At 40.5% G+C, this 18,823-nt stretch overlaps 1 protein-coding gene across 1 annotated transcript in view; it reads left to right on the plus strand.

Moving 5' to 3' along the window:
* The first annotated feature begins 7,180 nt into the window (after window positions 1–7,180).
* The window catches only part of RPAP3 (RNA polymerase II associated protein 3), a 40,583-nt gene continuing 28,940 nt past the window's right edge, over window positions 7,181–18,823 (plus strand). The window contains exons 1-5 of the mRNA XM_072798208.1: window positions 7,181–7,290; window positions 10,343–10,522; window positions 11,288–11,428; window positions 14,911–15,033; window positions 15,842–15,969. Coding sequence (XP_072654309.1) covers window positions 10,370–10,522; window positions 11,288–11,428; window positions 14,911–15,033; window positions 15,842–15,969 — 545 coding nt within the window. The 5' untranslated portion in view covers window positions 7,181–7,290; window positions 10,343–10,369. The remainder of the gene's footprint in view (window positions 7,291–10,342; window positions 10,523–11,287; window positions 11,429–14,910; window positions 15,034–15,841; window positions 15,970–18,823) is intronic.

An 18,823-nucleotide genomic window follows, 5' to 3' on the forward strand; every position in this document is an offset into this window, starting at 1 on the left:
GTTTACATATAGACTCAATATTTGTCAAGGTGTCAATTCTTCCCAACTCTATCCCAATCTAAATCCTAGCAAGTTATTTTATAGATATCAACAAACCATTTCTAAATTTTATATGAGAGGTAAAAGACCCAGAAAAGCCAAAACAATATTGGAGAAGAACAAAGGTGAAGGACTATGCCACCTGACTTCAAAACTCATTATGCAGCTAGCGATAGTAATTAAGACAGTGTGGTGTTGGTGAAAGGAAAGACAAATAGTTCAATGGAATAGAATAGAGAGCCCAGAAATAGATCCACACAAATGTAGTCAATGATTTTGGCAAAGCAGCCAAGGTAATACAACGGAGCTAAGATATTATTTTCAACGAGATTCTGGAATAACCAGACATCCACATGTAAGAAAATCAGTCTAGACACAGGCCTTACACCCTTTACAAAAATTAACTCAAAATGGATCGTAGACCTAAATGTAAAACATAAAACCATAAAAATCCTAGAAGATAACATATGAGAAGACCTAGATGACTTTGGGGATGGTGATGCCTTTTTTGATACAACACCAAACACATGATCCATGAAAGAGAAGCTGAGAAACTATACTTCCTTAAAATTCAAAGTATCTGCTCTGTGAAAAACAACATCAAGAGAATTAGCAGACAAGTCATAGACAAGAAGAAAATACTTGTGAAATACACAATAAAAGACTGTTTCTAAAATATACAAAGAACTCTTAAAACTCAACAAGAAAATGGCTCAATGAAAAAATGGGACCATAACAAACACCTCATCAAAGAAGATATACAGAGGCAAATAAGAATATGAAAAGATGCTCCATAGGGCAGCTTGGGTGGCTCAGCGGTTTATTTATTTGTTTTTTAAAATATTTTATTTATTTATTTATTAATGATAGACATGGGAGGGGGATGGATCCCCTGGCTCAGCGGTTTAGCGCCACCTTCAGCCTGGGGCCTGATCCTGGAGACCAGGGATCCAGTCCCGCATCAGGCTTCCTGCATGGAGCCGGCTTCTCCCTCTGCCTGTGTCTCTGCCCCTCTCTCTCTCTCTCTCTCTCTCTCTCTCTCTCTCTCTGTCTCTCATGAATAAAGAAATAAAAAAATCTTTAAAAAAAATATGCTCCATATCATATTTCATCAAGGAAATGCAAATTAGAACAATGAGATACCCCTACACAGCTATTAGATGGCCAAAATCTGGAACACTGACAACACTAAATGCTGGTAGAGATGTGAAGCAACAAGAACTCTCACTTATTGCTGGTGAGAATGCAAAATGGACAGTTACATTGGAAGAGAGTTTGGCAGTTTCTTGTAAAACAAAACATACTCTTTGGTGTGCCTGAGTGGGTCAGTCGGTTAAGCATCTGACTCCTGATTTCGGCTCACATCATGATCTCAGGGTTGTGGGATCAAACCCTGTGTCGGGCTCTGTGCTGGGCATAGAGCCTGCTTAAGTTTCTCTTTCTCGCTCTCCCTCTGTCTCTCCTCCCCCTCCTGCTTGGATGCACTTATACGTACCTTCTCTTTCTCTCTTTCTCTCTCTCTAAAAAAAAAAGGAAAAGAAACCAAAAACATACTCTTACCATAAGATCCGGCAATTATTCTCCTTGGTATCTACCCAAAGGATTTGAAAACTTATGCCCCTACAATAACACCTATGTGAATGTTGATAGCAGCTGCATTCATAATTGCCAAAACTTAGGAGCAAACAGGATGTTCTTCAGGAGGTGAATGGATGAACTGTAGTATATCCAGACAATAGAATACTATTCAGAACTAAAAAGAAATGAGTTATAGAGCCAGGAAAAACACCATGGATGAACCTTAAATTTATATTACTAAGTGGGGGGAAAAAGCTAATCTGAGAAGGCTACATATTGTACATACTGGAATATTGGACATATCGGAATATTGTCATATTCCAAGTATATGACATTCTGGAAAAGGCAAACTATGGAAACAATAAAAAAAGATCCGTGGTTTCCAGAGATGCAGGTAGTGGGGAGGGATGAATAGGAAGAGCACAGAGGATTTTTAGGGCAGTGAAAATAATCCGAATGATAGAACAATGATGGATATATAGTTGTTAAAAATTTGTCCGAATGCACTGTACAACACCAAGAGTGAATCCTTAGGTAAACTACGGACTTCGGGTGACTGTGATGTCAATATAAGTTCATCTTTGATACAAAATGGTACTGTTCTGGTGACTGATGTTGATCATGAGGGGGGCTATGTATGTGTGGGGGCAGGAGGTATATGGGCAATCTTGGTACCTTCATCTCAATTTATTGGAAACCTAAAACTTCTTAAAAAATAAAGTCTTAAAGAGTGGAAGGAGCATTGTACATTATAGGGTGAAGTAAATGGAGATTGGTGATCCCCAGCCCTGACAACCAGCCCTCTAACCAACATCCACAGGGAACATAAGGATCCTTCTGTGGTTGTAGACATTGACTAATGTGAACTAAACTAAGAGAGTTCTTACCTGTAAGCAGATTATGTAGGTCACAGATACTAGGAAAATTCCAGGCATGAAGGAACACCTCAGGCGAGTTACAGAGTGCAGATGGATGAAATAGGGCCTCATCTTGCCTTTCCTTAGGGGAGCTCACAGTCAATGAGCAAGATAAGGAGTCAGTAGAACACGGTGGTCACTGGTGCTGGCTCTGAAGTCAGAATGCCCAGGTACCTCACCAAGTTATGGGCGAATTTCTTAATTATTCAAATCAGTTTCCTCAATGGTAAAATGGGGGATAATATTACCATTATGCTGTGAGATAAAGAATATAAAATAATATGTTTATTACTTAAAATAATTCTTACCTATCTCCTTTATTACACAGATTTCATTTTTCTTTTTTTTTATTTTAAAGATTTATTTATTTATTCATGAGAGACACAGACAGAGAGAGAGAGAGAGAGAGAGAGAGAGGCAGACATAGGCAGAGGGAGTAGCAGGCTCCTCACAGGGAGCCTGATGCAGGGCTCCATCCTGGATCCCAGGATCATGACCTGAGCCGAAGGCAGGTGGCCAACCACTGAGCTACCTTTTTTTTTTTTTCTTCCAGATTTCATTTTTCACGAAGAAAGGCAGTTCACCTTCCCTGCTATTAACTTTAACCTTCATTTACTGATGCCTAGTACTCGTGCTCCTTTAAGCCCTCTGCAGAGGTCTTCTAAGCAGTCATGTGGGAGACAGGAGCCAGAGATGCAGGAGAGAGTTAGCATATCCCAAGGGCTGGGCCTTAGCTTTGTCAAGGAGAGTGGGGCAGGAGTTAATATTTACTATCTTAAGCTGTCCCAAGCTGTGCTAGGTAGGGATTTTACATACATTTTCTCAATCTCTTAGTGATTTTTATCTTTACCACTTTAATTTTACCTAGATCACTAAGGCTTAGACTAAGTCATATTCTCAGTAGCAGAATAGGGTTACAAAATTTAAGCCTTTTCCTCAGACTATAGTGAACCTGGATTTCTAGCAGTATTGCCTCATTCATTTGTTATTCTTTAAAGAATACTTATGAAGGCCTGTGGTAGAAGTTACTGGTTGCCCTTCAGTATCTGCTTTCCTCTTATTTTTCCTTGATCATTGAATTCCTAATTTTCAGAAGAGCACATGACTTCCAAGAGTAAATACCTCTCTTGCAGCCAAGAGTGGCCATGTGTCTAAGTTCTGGCCAGAGGTATGGAAAAGGTAGTTCTTAAAAGCCAGAGGGTACCATTATTCCTACTTTGCCCCTTCCTGCTGTCTGGATTGAAGATGAAATAGTGGGAGCGTGAGCATCCATCTTGAGTCACCAGGGAAGCCACGTGCAGAAGATGATGGAGCAGCAAGTAGAAGGTGCCTGGGTCTGACCCTGGAGTGATGATTCCAACCCTGCATGGCTCATATTCAGTCTTCTTTTATTTGAGAGAGAAATATTCTCTCATGTTTAAGGCACTCTTATGCTGGGCTTTATCTTACATGCAATCAAACCTCATACAGTTTGTTAACAGGAAGCCCCAAGGTTCATAAATGTTCTTGCTAAATAAAGCCACTTAGCTAATATTCCCTTTCTTAAGATTCATATTAACTGTCAGAATGTTTCCTTATTTAGTTATTTGAAAGATCTCAACAACTGTTTTGGACATTGACACCATTGACAAAATTAACACTCTTCATCATCATTAATTACAGCATTTAACACTTGTCATAATAAACATTCATATATATTTTCATTATGGAAAGCGATACTTTTTTAAAGAAATGACTATTGAGATTAAAAAAAATAAATACAACCGAGATAACTGGAGTTTATTCACACTAAGAAATTAATGAAAGAGATGTAAAAAAGGCATAATTTATCAGTCTTGGTGAAAACTATTTGAAGGCACATCAACAGAAATGAGGAGGTCTAGGGACGCCTGGGTGGCTCAGTGGTTGAGTGTCTGCCTTCAGTTCAGCTGGTGATCCCTGGGTCCTGGGATCGAGTCCCACATGGGGCTCCCCATTGGGAGCCAGCTTCTCCCTCTGCCTGTGTCTCTGCCTCTCTCTGTGTCTCTCATGAATGAATGAATAAATAAATCATCTTAAAAAAGAAAGAAGTGAGGAGGTCTGTAATCTAGAAAAGAACTTAAGATGGCCCATGTCTGAGCTCACAAGAAAGAAGTCTGTCATTGAGGCACAGTCTTTGTTTTGTTTTTGTGGAACAACACAACCCTCATATTTGGGTAAAATGGCCATCAAGACCATTCCACTAACTCCTTTCACTTTGCTTCTGTACTCACTAGGAAACTATTATGTGACTTGAGAGGGAGACAGAGAAGGGAGGATTCACCCAAGGGCCTAGGAGGTTTTACTAGAGCATCTGGCTGCCCAGTTCTCTCTCAATCTGGAAAAGTTCATTAAAAAGAATACAGCTGCTTTTGTTAAGAACACCCATAAATCAATATCTGCTTTAAAATTATCTATTATTAATTTTAAAACACAAAATAAAAGACACAAAATAATCCTGAAAATTCAGTTATCTAACACAAAACCAAGACTCATTCCATTAGTAAATAAAGACACACTTAATGATTTGACTACCGTAATGTTAAAATACAAAGATACCATATAACTTTACAGTTGGAAAGATGAGCTAATAATGTGCCCTTGTAAGAGAGGACCCAGGATGTTTTTTTCATGGACCATTATCTGGATTAGTGATTCCCAGCCTCAAAGGCACAGCTGTATCTTTGTGTTTTAAAGATCCTGATGCCTGGGCTGCACTAGGCGGGATCTTTGGGGACAAACCTAGAAATCGGTATTTTAAAAAAAGATTTATTTACTTATTTTGAAGAGAGAGAGAGAGAGAGAAAGCACACAGACGGAGGGGCAGAGGGACAGGGAGGACAGGGAGAGAGAGATTCCCAAACAGACTCCCTGCTGAGCATGAAGCCTGACTGGGCCTCCATCCCAGGACCCCAAGGTCAAGACCTGATCCGAAATCAAGAGCAGGAGGCTAAACCAACTCAGCTGCCCAGGTATCCCTATTTTTTTTTTTTTTTTTAAGATTTTATTTATTTATTCACGAGAGACAGAGAGAGAGAGGCAGAGACACACAGGCAGAGGGAGAAGCAGGCTCCATGCCGGGAGCCCCATGTGGGACTCAATCCCAAGACTCCAGGATCAGGCCCTGTGCCGAAGGCAGGCGCCAAACCGCTGAACCACCCAGGGATCCCTCCTATTTTTGTTTTTAATGCTCCGTAGATGATTCCAAAGTTCAGCCAAGGCTGAGACCCACTAAACTGGATTCGGGGGCTTAATGTTTGACATCACCTTCCACCTGACAGGTTTGTCTGCTTCTGTTTGTTTTCGTGGACTGCTGACATTATTTTAGTTTTACAGTCTTAAGAGTTGTCATGAAAATGAAGGAAAACTCACAGGGTTTGCAGAAGCAAGAGGTGTTAAAAGCTTCACATTCTTCCTTCTTTGTAAGCCAGGGCATATCTGAAAGACAGACCTTAATGCTGACACACGTCCTGGAAAGACTCAGAGGTAGATACTCAGAAAAGGAGAGGTTACTTGCAAAGGGGAAAAGAGTCAGACTCGAGAACTGGTTTGCCAAAATACCAGTACTTAAAGGGGGAGAAAAAAACAAAATAAAACAAACAAACAAAAAACCCAACAACCCCACAGGACCCTGCACAGTTGGGTCCCCCGGGGTGGCTCAGCGGTTGAGCCTCTGCCTGCAGCCCAGGGCGTGACCCCAGGGTCCTGGGATCGAGTCCCGCCGCCTGCTTCTCCCTCTGCCTGTGTCTCTGCCTGTCTCCCTGCGTCTCTCATGAATAAATAAATAAATTAAAAAAAATAAAAAAAGGCCCTGCACAATTGTCAGAGTTCCAGGATGACACCGTCTGTTCACGGTAGCCAATCAGTGACTTTCTCGGATGCTTATCATGCTTACAAAAGTCGTGACCCCCTAGACACCCGCAAGGCAGGATTCGGGCTAAAATCCGTTTCCAGGGGATCCCGAGTTGATACTCAAGGCGCCACTATTCTGGGAATCAGAACGAGTCACGAGGAGGGCTCTGCAGGGTTGGGCTTGTCACAGCGGAAGCAGTGGAGGCGGAGGATTCGGCGTTAAAACACCTGTCGGGGGATCCCTGGGTGGCGCAGCGGTTTGGCGCCTTTGGCCCAGGGCGCGATCCTGGAGACCCGGGATCGAATCCCACGTCGGGCTCCCAGTGCATGGAGCCTGCTTCTCCCTCTGCCTGTGTCTCTGCCTCTCTCTCTCTCTCTCTGTGACTATCATAAATAAATAAAAATTGAAAAAGAAAAAAAAAGAAAATACCACAGTAAGGGGTTCATTTAGTTCAAAAAAAAAAAAAAAAAAAAACACACCTGTCGGGGGCGGCCCGGGGCGGGGCCCAGCGGTTGAGCCTCTGCCCGCAGCCCAGAGCGTGACCCTGGAGACCCGGGATCGAGTCCCGCGTCGGGCTCCCTGCATGGAGCCTGCTCCTCCCTCTGCCTGTGTCTCTCATGAATACATAAATAAAATCTTAAAAAAAACAAAACAACAAAACAACACCACCTGCCGGGGCTCCTAATTCCACCCGCGAGGCGAGGCGCACCAAGCCTGACCTTCTGCGCATGCTCCGCCCGGACGCCGGGGGGGCGGGGCGGGGGCGGGACGCAGGGGGCGGGGCGACGGCCCGCGGGGGCTTGTGGGAAAGCCGGGAAGGCGGGGCCGGCGAGCGTGGCTGAGGGCCCGGGGCACCGGCCCTGGGGGCGCTAACGGCCGAGTCAGGTGAGCCGGCGTTGCCGTTATCGCTGGCTGCGGTGGGCGGCGAGGCTTGGGGGCGGCCTGGCGCGGCCGTGGGCCCCCGGGGGAGGCGGGGGGCGAGGGCGGGCGGCTCCCCCGAGGGAGCGTCCCGGAAGGGGCTCGGCCGGCGCGCCCGGGGTGGGCGCTCTGGTCTACCGGCCGCCCCTCCCCTCGGGCCGGCGCGCGGCGCTGCGGTCGCGGACCCTCCCTCCGTGGGGGAGCGCGGGGGGCGGGGGGCGGGGGGCCGGGCCCGCCTCCGCTCGGCGTGGGTGTGCCCTGGAGGCTTCTGGTTCGCTGCGCCCCACTCCGGCTCCGCGTTGTTGTTGTTGTTATTTTTTTTATTTATTTATTTATTTATTTATTTATTTATTTATTTATTTATTTATTTATTTATTTATTTTAAAGACTTTATTTATTTATTCATGAGACACGCACACACAGAGGCAGAGACACGGGCGGAGGGAGAAGCAGGCTCCATGCAGGGAGCCCGACGCGGGACTCGATCCAGGGTCTCCAGGGTCACGCCCTGGGCCGAAGGCGGCGCCAAACCGCCCTGTTTTGTTGTAGTGACGGACCTATGTGCTCAGACTTGGGCACTGCTTGAAAAGAGGCCCAGATTTAGTGTAGGTTCTAAGGCCAGACAAGGGGTCGGAAGACCTGTCTGCATTTACAGCCATTAGAAAAGTGATTTTTCTTTCTTTTTTCTTTTCTTTTTTTTTTTTTTTTTTAAATATTTTATTTATTCATGAGAAACACAGAGACGGGAGAGAGGCAGAGACGCAGGCAGAGGGAGAAGCAGGCCCCACGCAGGGAGCCCGACGTGGGACTCGATCCCGGGGCTCCTTGGGCCAAAGGCAGCGCCCGAACCGCTGAGCCACCCGGGCTGCCCCAAAAGTGATTTTTCTAATCTCGGTTCCCGCATTCCCCTTAAGCGTTGACTCCCCGCTCCCACCTTTTTGGAGGCTTTGCCCCATCCTTCATCCTTTCTCCTCTATCTCCTTCACCTTGATTCTCTTGGCCCTCCCTCCTCCACCGGACTACAGTCAGGAGCAATCTCAGATTGTTAAAGACAGAATTACGCTGATCCCCATATAATCTCATTCACTCAGCAGCTCATTTTATATTTCCATTTGTTTCTTTACATCTCATTAAAATTCTCAATAAATCTTTATATGACTAAATGCAATGCACCCTTATGCCACCTTCGTGTCCATAGGCACTGCTAGCCTCTCTCACCTCGAAGGCTTTCTTGAAAGTTCTCTCCCGGGACCGTACTCTCCCAAGTTTTCCTCCCAGCTCTCTAGATGTTGCTGCCCAGTTTTTCCTGTATTGGCATCTTCTCCCCCGCTGGTTCCTTAAATGGTAGTGTTTTGCAGGCTCCTCTCCCCCGCCGCCCACCCCAACCCAACCCAGGAGTCACAGTGATTAAGCAGGTCCAAATCCATGATTGTAACTTCCACCTTTATGCTACTGACACCTAAATTTATATCTCTACCTTGTGTAACTATCTACCGGATAGGTCATCCTGATGTCCCATAAGGACTCAATTCAACAGATCTCAAACCGAAATATTGTCTGTCTTCGTGTTCTCCAACCCTGAAACCTCTTTTCCTTTCCTTTTTTTTTTATTTTAAAGATTTTTAAAATCTTTTTTTCAGTAAACCACACCCAGCGTGGGGCTCAAACTCTATAACCCCAAGATCAAGAGTGTCGTGTTCCACCAACTGAGCCAGCCAGGCACCCCTCCTCTTTTCCTTTTTTAAGATTTTACTTATTTATTCATGAGGGACACACAGAGAGAGAGAGGCAGAGACACAGGCAGAGGGAGAAGCAGGCTCCATGCAGGGAACCTGACGTGGGACTCCGTCCCAGGTCTCCAGGATCAGGCCCTGGGCTGAAGGCGGTGCTAAACTGCTGGGCCATTGGGGCTACCCCCCTCTTTTTCCTTTTAAAATTGTGATTCTGACTCAAATGACACTGCTGATTTCAACAGGCTCTGAACCTGAAGTCTAGGACACTGGTTAAATACTCTGCTCTCTAGCTGCTCAGTTGAATCAGTAATCAGGTATCTTTTATTTTACCTCTGTGATACTTTTTCATAGCTTTTAGACCCTGGGTCAAACCTGATGGCTTGGCATTTTGAGATCTGTCCCATAGCCACCTCAGCCTTCTCTTCCATTCTCTTTCTTAGTCCTTCAGTCTGCTTGCCCGCCTCTCCATAGTTAATCACTTGGCTGGCTTTTTTGAAACTTAGCTGGTTATAGCACCTCTGGGGACTCTTTTCTTGAACCCACCACCCTATCCACCATCTGCTTTATTCCAGTCCTCTGTGTTCAGTCCCACAGCATGTGTATGTGTCTCCAGCACAGTTGTTTTTAACCAGGAGTTGTTATGCTTCCCAGGTGACATTTGACAATGTCTGGAGACATTTTTGATTGTCACGGTCTTGGGGGGAGAAGGAATATCGCTACTTAGTTGGAAGAGGTCAGGGATGTTGCCAACCATCTTACAATGCATAAGACACATCCTCTACCACAAGGAATTATCTGGCCCCAAGTGTCAATAGCCCCAAGGTTGAGAAACCCTGCCTACCATGATATTTTGTGGCTCAGTACTTCATTATTTTGTTTCCTTCTCCACTAGACTTGGGACCTTGTCTTACTTGTTTTTACAGGGCCTGCCGCTCAGCAGAAGTGCAATAAATTTTGAAAAGGAATAGAGGAGATAATTAAGATTAATTTATAAACTAGAGATGAGCAGAGAGTCTGCTACCATGGGCTACTTGCTAATTTTAGTGATTTCTCTCTCATTGCCTTCCATTCATATTGCATTGCAGTGATGCCCAGACAGGACTGTTTTTCATTTGTTCATTAAGCAAACATTGATTCATTTAAAAAATAATATATTGATGTTTTCTTTCTTCAGCATCACTTTAGGCTCTCCTCTATGCATGTATTGTTGCCATTTATGAAGTGGTAAAAAAAAGTCATTAGTTAAGCTTCAAAAACAAAACATAATTCTGTTTAATTCTTCTTAGAGATTGGTCAGAACTCTGCAGGCCATAATGACTTCGACAAATAAAGCAATTGAATTACAACTACAGGTGAAACAAAATGCAGAAGAATTACAGGACTTTATGAGGGATTTAGAAAACTGGGAAAAAGATATTAAACAGAAGGATATGGAACTAAGAAGACAGAATGGTGTTCCTGAAGAGGTAAATTTCTTAATTAAATCCTACTGTAGCGTCCTGCAAAACTATTTAAAATAAAGAACAGCGTTTTAAAATGTTTTGTGAAAAAACGGAAATTGAAGTGATTGGCTGCCTGTCAACATTTGGAAAAATTCTGCTTTTTAAAGTCTTTGTAAGAACTCTGTTAACTCTATTAAGACATTTTAAGGCGTAGCCAGTACTTATGGAAAGGAAGACCATGTGATAATTCTTAAGGTAAATAAATAGCATCATACAATGTTTAGGGGTGTATATATGTAATACAGATTGTGTATAATTATATATTTAATGATACATTAACATCTAGTATTGGCATAAAATGTAGATTACTTATGTAGGTTCAACCAAATGTTGCCCTAAGACTGCATTTAAAGACGGTAACTTTTTCCTATTGGTGAAGTGGAGGCAGTTCAATTTGCTATGATACTACTGCTTATTGACTGTAGTAATGCTGAAGAGCAGGCAGTTTTGGAAGTTTGAATTTAGGACTGCAAATTAAATGTATAATTAAAATATCTAGCTAATACTTTCCTTGTGACTATATCATATTCAACATTTGTCAAAGAATGAATTAAACTTTTCAAGCATGAATTGTTGTAAGTGAAGATGGTAAATTGGTATTTTTAAGCACTTAAAAAATAAAAAGAACTTTCCTGAAAATGTAATTTACTGAGAATCTTAAATATTGCTAGTTATAAAAAGTGGTAACAGAGCAGTGCTCAAACATTGTTTATTTTTTCCCATCCCTAGAATTTACCTCCTATCCGAAATGGGAATTTTAGGAAAAAGAAAAAAGGTAAACCTAAAGAGTCTTCTAAAAAAACCAAAGATGAAAACACAAAAAACAGGATAAAATCTTATGATTATGAGGCATGGGCAAAACTTGATGTGGTAAGTTAATCTACTTATGTGTTAGTATTTGAATAAAATTGTCTTGGAGTTAGCTAAGAGTCATGGGTTAAATGAAAAATAATGTAAAGTTCTTACCCTTCTATCTTTCTCTTCTGGATTATTTTACATAAATCCAAATTTAATTATAATGCTTTTCAGTTAATTAGATTATTTTTTCTCCCGTAGCCCCTTTTCAGTGAGTAGTAGCTAAAACAGCCAGGATTCTTTTCTTTTCTTCTGTTTTTTCTTTTTTCTTTTTTTCTCCTTTTTGCAAAAATAGTACATAGAGGTCCAGCGTACTCTTCAGTCAGTTTACCCCTGTGGTTCTGTCTTCCTTAATTATAGTACAGTATCAAAACCAGGACATTGATATGGCACAATTTATGTATAGTTCTCTGCCATTTTATCACATGTAGATTTGAGTAACCACCATTGCATTTAGAATACAAAAATACTGCATCACCACAGAGCTCTCATGTGCTACCCATTTATACTTGCACCTACATCTCTCCTCCTCACCGTCTCTAACCCCTAAGTAGCCAGAATTCGAAGATTGTAAGAACTCCCAGAAAGGAATGACTCTGCCAATATCTTTTTTATAGGCTGAAGAATTTGTTGGATACTGGCTGAAAGGGAATGCCTTTGTGTCTAGTCTTGGGCTGTGGCTGTGGGACAATAAAAGTGGGCCCATCTTGATCCTAAGAAGGTGGGCCTCACCCTTCTAAACCAGGGATAGCCAACGTGTAGAGTGTGCTTCCTATATCCCACACATACACACGGTGTAACTGAAGAATTACCACCAGTACTCTGCCTCATAACCCTCTACATAGTGCTTCCAGCGGCCGTTGTAGCCAGCCTGCAAAAGGGGGTCTGTTGGCCAGCTTCAGTCTAGACTCTGACCCACCTTAAGGGTTGATTTGGACTATATATTCCTGTTTAGTCTTTCTAAAAGTGTTTATTATGCATCGATTCATACAAAAAAGTAAGTGAAGATACATATTCTAAAGCATAACAAGAAAATGAGTATGTGAGCCCACCATCTAACTTAAAGAAAAATTTTCAATTCTGTTGAAGCTACCAGTGTGCTCCTTCCCCATCCCATCTTCTTTCCTTCCCTGTACCCCCAGAGATAACCACTCTTCTGATTTTTATGTTTATTATTTTATTTGCACTTTTATATCTGACATTTTTATTATTTATTTTTTTAAGATTTTATTTATTCAGGACAGATAGGCAGAGACATAGACAGAGGGAGAAAGCAGACTTCCTGCAAAGAGCCCCATGTGAGGCTTGATCGTGGACCTTGGGATCACACCCTGATCTGAAGGCAGACACTCAACTGCTGAGCCACCCAGGCATCCCTATGTTTAACATTTTTATTTGAGGTTGTAATGTATATACAGTACAGTGCTAAAATCTTAAGTGTACAGTTTCTTAAATTTTTGCTCTTGTATATACCTGAGAAACCACCAACCACATCAAGATGTAAGACATTTCTAGCATCCCAGAAGCCTTGCTTCTCAGTTGGTTACCTCCCAAAGGTAGCCACTATGGTGATCTCTAATATTATAGATCAGTTTTGCCAGTTTGGGAATTTTATTTAAATGTATCATACAGTATGCACTCTTTTGTGTTTGGCTTATTTGGGTAATTTTGTCTGAGATTGATCCATATTATCAGTAGCGGTAATTTGTTCTTCTTCATTGCTGATCAGAATTCCATTGTGTGAGTATATCACAATTTGTGTATCCATTTTCCTATTTACATATATTTGGGTTTCCCGTTTGGGGCTATTATGAATAAACCTGCTATGTACATTCTTGTATGTGTCTTTTGATGCATAGAAGTACCTGGGAGGGAATTTGCCAGGTCACTTTATATATACGTTTAGTTTTAGAAGATACTGCTCAATAGTTTTCCAAATTAATTGCATTTTTCTTAATGAAACCGAGGCTAACTGACTCAAGATAGAGGTGGCACTACTAATTAAATAGTTTGCCATCTGCTTCAGTATTGTCCTAATGTAAGAGAGATATGATTTTAGGTCTTGGATTTATTGCTGTGGGAAATGATACTTTCTGAACATAATTTTTTTCTCTGCTGAGTATTATATAGTCTACTTTCACTTTTTTGTGACTTATCCCTCATTATATAGCTTTTCCTTTTCATAAGGTGGTATCTTCTTATAATGCTTTTTCCTGAAAGGAATCATCCTCAGATCATTTCTTAGAGAGGTTCTTCCTACACAGTCATTTACTCATTCAGCAGATACTAATTGAACTCCTGCTTTTGTAACAAATGCCATCATGACCTATTACATTACTTGATGTCATTTTAGTGTATCTATACGAGATGTAGGTGTTTACTTACCATTCCACTCTAGTTCAGATCTGAGCAGCTGCTTTAGTGTTCTGCCGCTGGCAGTGGTCTACACATGCAAGCATAGCAGTATTGGATAATTTTGGCTAGTGGTATTTGAAGAATCTTCATGCCAAAACACATAGCTGAGTTTCACTCTTTCAATGTTCATTCAGTGAAACTGAGCATAGGTTTTATTTTTTAAGTTGTCAATAATTAGTGACAACTAACTGACAAAATAGTATGGTATTTATTAAATGCAAAAAAGATCTTGTTTATATAATTAAAATTTTTGTTTTTAATGAGCTTTAAGGAACTCTTTAATACTTACTGGTTTAAAGTCTTTTACTAAAAACCATTATTTTATCCTATATGAAGAATATGATTAAAAGAATCCTGATGAGGTTTATGAGATGACTTACCATGAAAGGAGTATGTGATCCAAAGGAGATTGAAACTTGTTGGACTAGCATATTATGTATTTTCTTTGGTAGAGTTGGCTGTATTTTGGGAATTCACTGAGAGACAGTATAACATGGTCATTGAGCTCTTCAGAGGAGGCAGATTTGCCTCAGTTCAAATCCGTGACCTTGAGTTAACAAACCTCTGTGTCTTGGTTACTTCCAGTAAAAAACATGGGGAATTACACTTACCTCATAGGCTTTTGTGAGGATTAGGAGTTACTGGGCTTTATAAGCAGTTTTTGATGTTTTAAGAATAAGGAAGAAAAAGGTTTTTATAGAAACCCTTTTTTGTCTATTGGTTGTTTATTACATTAGTTTGGGGTTATTTCCAAACTTCGCTTATGTTCAGCCATAAATACCTTGTTACTAATAGTTTGTGATTTAGGGGTGATTTGTTAACTCTATTGACTTAGCTTACTTCATGAGTCCACAGCTAGATTTTTTAAGTGGTTTGGATCTTGGTTTTCTAAACAAGGGTACATTTTTCTTTCGATATAATCCTAACAATGAGAGGTTATTTGGATTGAAAGCAACCTTAGGCCTTTATGTCCTTAGATCATAACAACCTAAGTTCTATTGAATGTACTTTTTAAAAAATGTTTTCTTTTTTATTTTAATGGTCATGTAATTATGAGCACTGTTCTCCTACTTAAATTTCAGGACAGTATCCTTGATGAGCTTGATAAAGAAGAGAGTACCCATGATTCTGTGTCTCAAGAATCAGAGTCAGAAGAAGATGGGATTCATGTAGATTCACAAAAGGCTCTGGCTCTTAAAGAAAAGGTATTCTTTAGGTTAGCATTAGTTTCCTTCATGTAAGCAGGATATGTAGAAAATCACGTGGATCCAATATTTCTTCAGTGTAGTTTGAGAGGTGTTCATACTTTGAGTTATTAGCTGTGTATCTGTATCTAGAAGCAGTAAAGCTTGTTGATTAGGAATATTTGCTCTGAAACCGGGTTGTAGGGGTTCAGATCCTGTGACAAGTTCTTTTTTTTTTTTTTCTGACAAGTTCTTTAATTATTTGTTTTTCAGTTTTCTTAACTGTAAAAATAAGATTAGTATTATTACTAAACCTCAATGATGTAAAATGTGTGGACTGTACAGAGTTCTTTTAGGATTTTTTGTAGTCGACTAACTTAAAATCAGTTTGAACCTTGACATGAATATTAAATTCCACTCCTCCATATCACTGGCCATATTTGATTACTTTTTGGAATGTTACTAAACATCCCTCTTCAGAAAGCCTCATTATAAAATTAAATATATTGCTTTACAAAAAGGTGGAACTCTTTTCAGATTAAGCTTCATCTTGATGCCTCTCTTTTGTTACCTTTCTGTGGGTTATTGTTAGTCAGAAGTACATAATGCTAGGTATGTTACTCATTTTCCTACCAGGGCTTTTGGATTGTGCTCATACAATGACTACTGAATTTCAGCATTTGTTGAAAGACCATTTTGCTTAATTCTCTCTTCTTTCCTGTTAACCTTGAACACTTGAGCTAACGAGTTAGAAAGAGATGCATAATATTGAAAGAAAATGGCTCTGCAGTTCTCTGTCATTATATATCTGACTCATATGTTTTTTCAGGGCAATAAATACTTCAAACAAGGAAAATACGATGAAGCAATCGAATGCTATACCAAAGGCATGGATGCTGATCCCTATAATCCTGTGTTGCCAACAAACAGAGCATCAGCATACTTTAGACTGAAAAAGTAAGGGATTCCCATAACGTATGTGACTATTTTATATGTATATGGAGACTGATTTAAAAAAAAAAATCTCATATGTCCACACAATGACAGAATATTCAGTGATCAAAAGGCATGAGTTATTAGGCCATGAAAAGTCATGGAGGAACCTTCAGGTGCATATTTCTTTTTTCTCTCTTTGCCTTTTCTTTCTTTCTTCTTTTCCTTTTCCTTTTCCTTTTCCTTTTCCTTTTCCTTTTCCTTTTCTTTCTTTCTTTCTTTCTTTCTTTCTTTCTTTCTTTCTTTCTTTCTTTCTTTCTTTCTTTCTTTCTTTCTTTCTTTCTTTTTTATTTTCGTAACTAAGCATAGTAAAACATAGAGCCATTGGCTGTCATTAATTTCTTGAACAAAAGGCTATTTGGAAGTATTTTTTATTTTTTTTAAAGATTTTATTTATTCATTCATGAGAGACAGAGAGAGAGAGGCAGAGACACAGGCAGAGGGAGAAGCAGGCTCCATGCAGGGAGCCCGATGTGGGACTTGATCCTTGGGACTCAGGCAGGGGCTCAACGGCTGAGCCACCCAGGCATCCCCTATTTGGAAGTATTAAGGACATAATCTTTGAACAGTCTTTTAAGTGAAATCAGTTTGGCTTTATAAGAATTTACTACATGGCCTGTCTTTTCCCAGTTTTTATCAGAAAGTGGTAAAAACTTGTCCCAGATTCCAGCACTTGCATACAGACTAGCATTTGGGAATCATACATCATAAAAAGATAACTTTCTTCTTTCCTTGAAAATGGGGACAGGATCTTCATATTTTTCCCTCCAAATTTTAATTTAAATTTCAGTTAACATACAGTGTAATATTAGTTTCAGGTGTCGAATTTAGTGATTCATTGCTTACATACAACATTCACTGTTCATCACAAGTGTCCTTAATACCCAACCTGCTTAACCTATCCCCCCACCTACTTCCCCTCCAGTACCCTCAGTTTGTGTCTATATTTAAGGTTCTGCTTCTTGGTTTGTCTCCCCTCCCCTCCGCCCCCCGCCCCCCGCCGGCACCATGTTCATTTGTTTTGTTTCTTAAATTCTACATGTGAGTGAAGTCATACAGTATTTGTCCTTCTCTTTCTGATTTCATTTAGCATAATATACTCTAGCTCCACCCATATCGATGCAAATGGCAAGATTTCATTCTTTTTGGTGGCTGAGTAATACTCCATTGCATATATACCACATTTTCTTTATCCATTTATCAGTGGATGGGCATTTGGGCTCTTTCAATAATTTGGCTGTTGTGATAATGCTGCTGTACACATCGGGGTGCTTGTACCCCTTCAAATCAATATTTTTGTTTCTTTTAGGTAAATACCTAGTAGTGCAGTTGCTGGAATGTAGGGTAGTTCTATTTTTCACTTTCTGAGGAACCTCCATATTGTTTTCCAAGGGGGCTATACCAATTTGCATTCCCACAAACAGTGCAAGAGGGTTCTCTTTGCTGCACATTTTCAGCAACACCTGTTATTTCCTGTGTTGCTAATTTTAGCCATTCTGACTGGTGTAAGGTGGTGTCTCATTGCAGTTTTGATTTGTATTTCCCTGACGATGTGTGATGCTGAGCATTTTTTCATGTGTCTGTTGGCCATTTGTATGTTTTCTTTGGAGAAATGTCTTCTCATGTCTTCTGCCCATTTCTTAACTGGATTATTTGGTTTTGGGTGTGGAGTTTGAGAAGTTCTTTTTTTTTTTTTTTTTTAAGATTTTATTTACTTATTCATGAGAGACACATAGAGAGAGAGGCAGAGACATAGGCAGAGGGAGGAGCAGGCTCCATGCAGGGAGCCCCATGTGGGACTCGATCCCAGAACTCCAGGATCACGCCCTGGGCCAAAGGCAGATGCTCAACCGCTGAGCCACCCCGGTGTCCCGGAAGTTCTTAATATATTTTGGATACTAACCCTTAATAAGATATGTCATTTGCAAATATCTTCTTCCATTCTGTGGGTTGCCTTTTAGTTCTGTTGATTGTTTCCTTCGCTGTGCAGAAGCTTTTTATTTTATTTAGGTCTTTCATCCATTTTGATTTTATTTTTGTGTATGGTGTAAGAAAGTGATCCAATTTCATTTTTTTGCATGTTACTGTCCAGTCTTCCAACACCATTTGTTGAAAAGACTCTCTTTTTTTTACATTGGATATTCTTTCTCTCCTGCTTTATCGGTTTAATTGACCATATAGTTGTGGGTTCATTTCTGGGTTTTCTATTCTGTTCCATTGATTTATGTGTCTGTTTTTGTGCCAGTACTATACTGTCTTGATGACTACAACTTTGTAATATAGCTTGAAGTCTGGAATTGTGATGCTCCAGCTTTGCTTTTCTTTTTTCAAGATAGCTTTGGTTCTTCTGGGTCTTTTGTGGTTCCATACAGATTTTAGGATTGTAAGATCTGATGGTATTTTGATAGGGATGCATTAAATGTGTGGATTGCTTTGGGTAGTAGAGACATTTTAGCAATAGCTGTTTTTCAATCTACGAGCAGGAATGTTTTTCCATTTCTTTTGTCCTCTTCAGTTTCTTTCATGAGTGTTCTCTAGTTATCAGAGTACAGATCTTTCATTTCTTGTTTAGGTGTATTGCTGATATCTTATGGGTTTTGGTGCAATTGTAAATGTGGTTAATTCCTTGATTTCTCCTTCTGCTGCTTCATTATTGGTTTATAGAAATGCAGCAAGTTTCTGTACAGTGATTTTGTATCCTGTGGCTTCACTGAATTTGTGTGTCAATTCTAGCAACTTTTTGGTGGAGGCTTTTAGGTGTTCTGTGGAGAGTATCATGTCATCTGCAGGAGTGGCTGATTTGAATGCCTTTTATTTC

Source organism: Canis lupus, chromosome 25 (assembly GCF_048164855.1).
Source record: "Canis lupus baileyi chromosome 25, mCanLup2.hap1, whole genome shotgun sequence".
Classification (NCBI taxonomy): domain Eukaryota; kingdom Metazoa; phylum Chordata; class Mammalia; order Carnivora; family Canidae; genus Canis; species Canis lupus.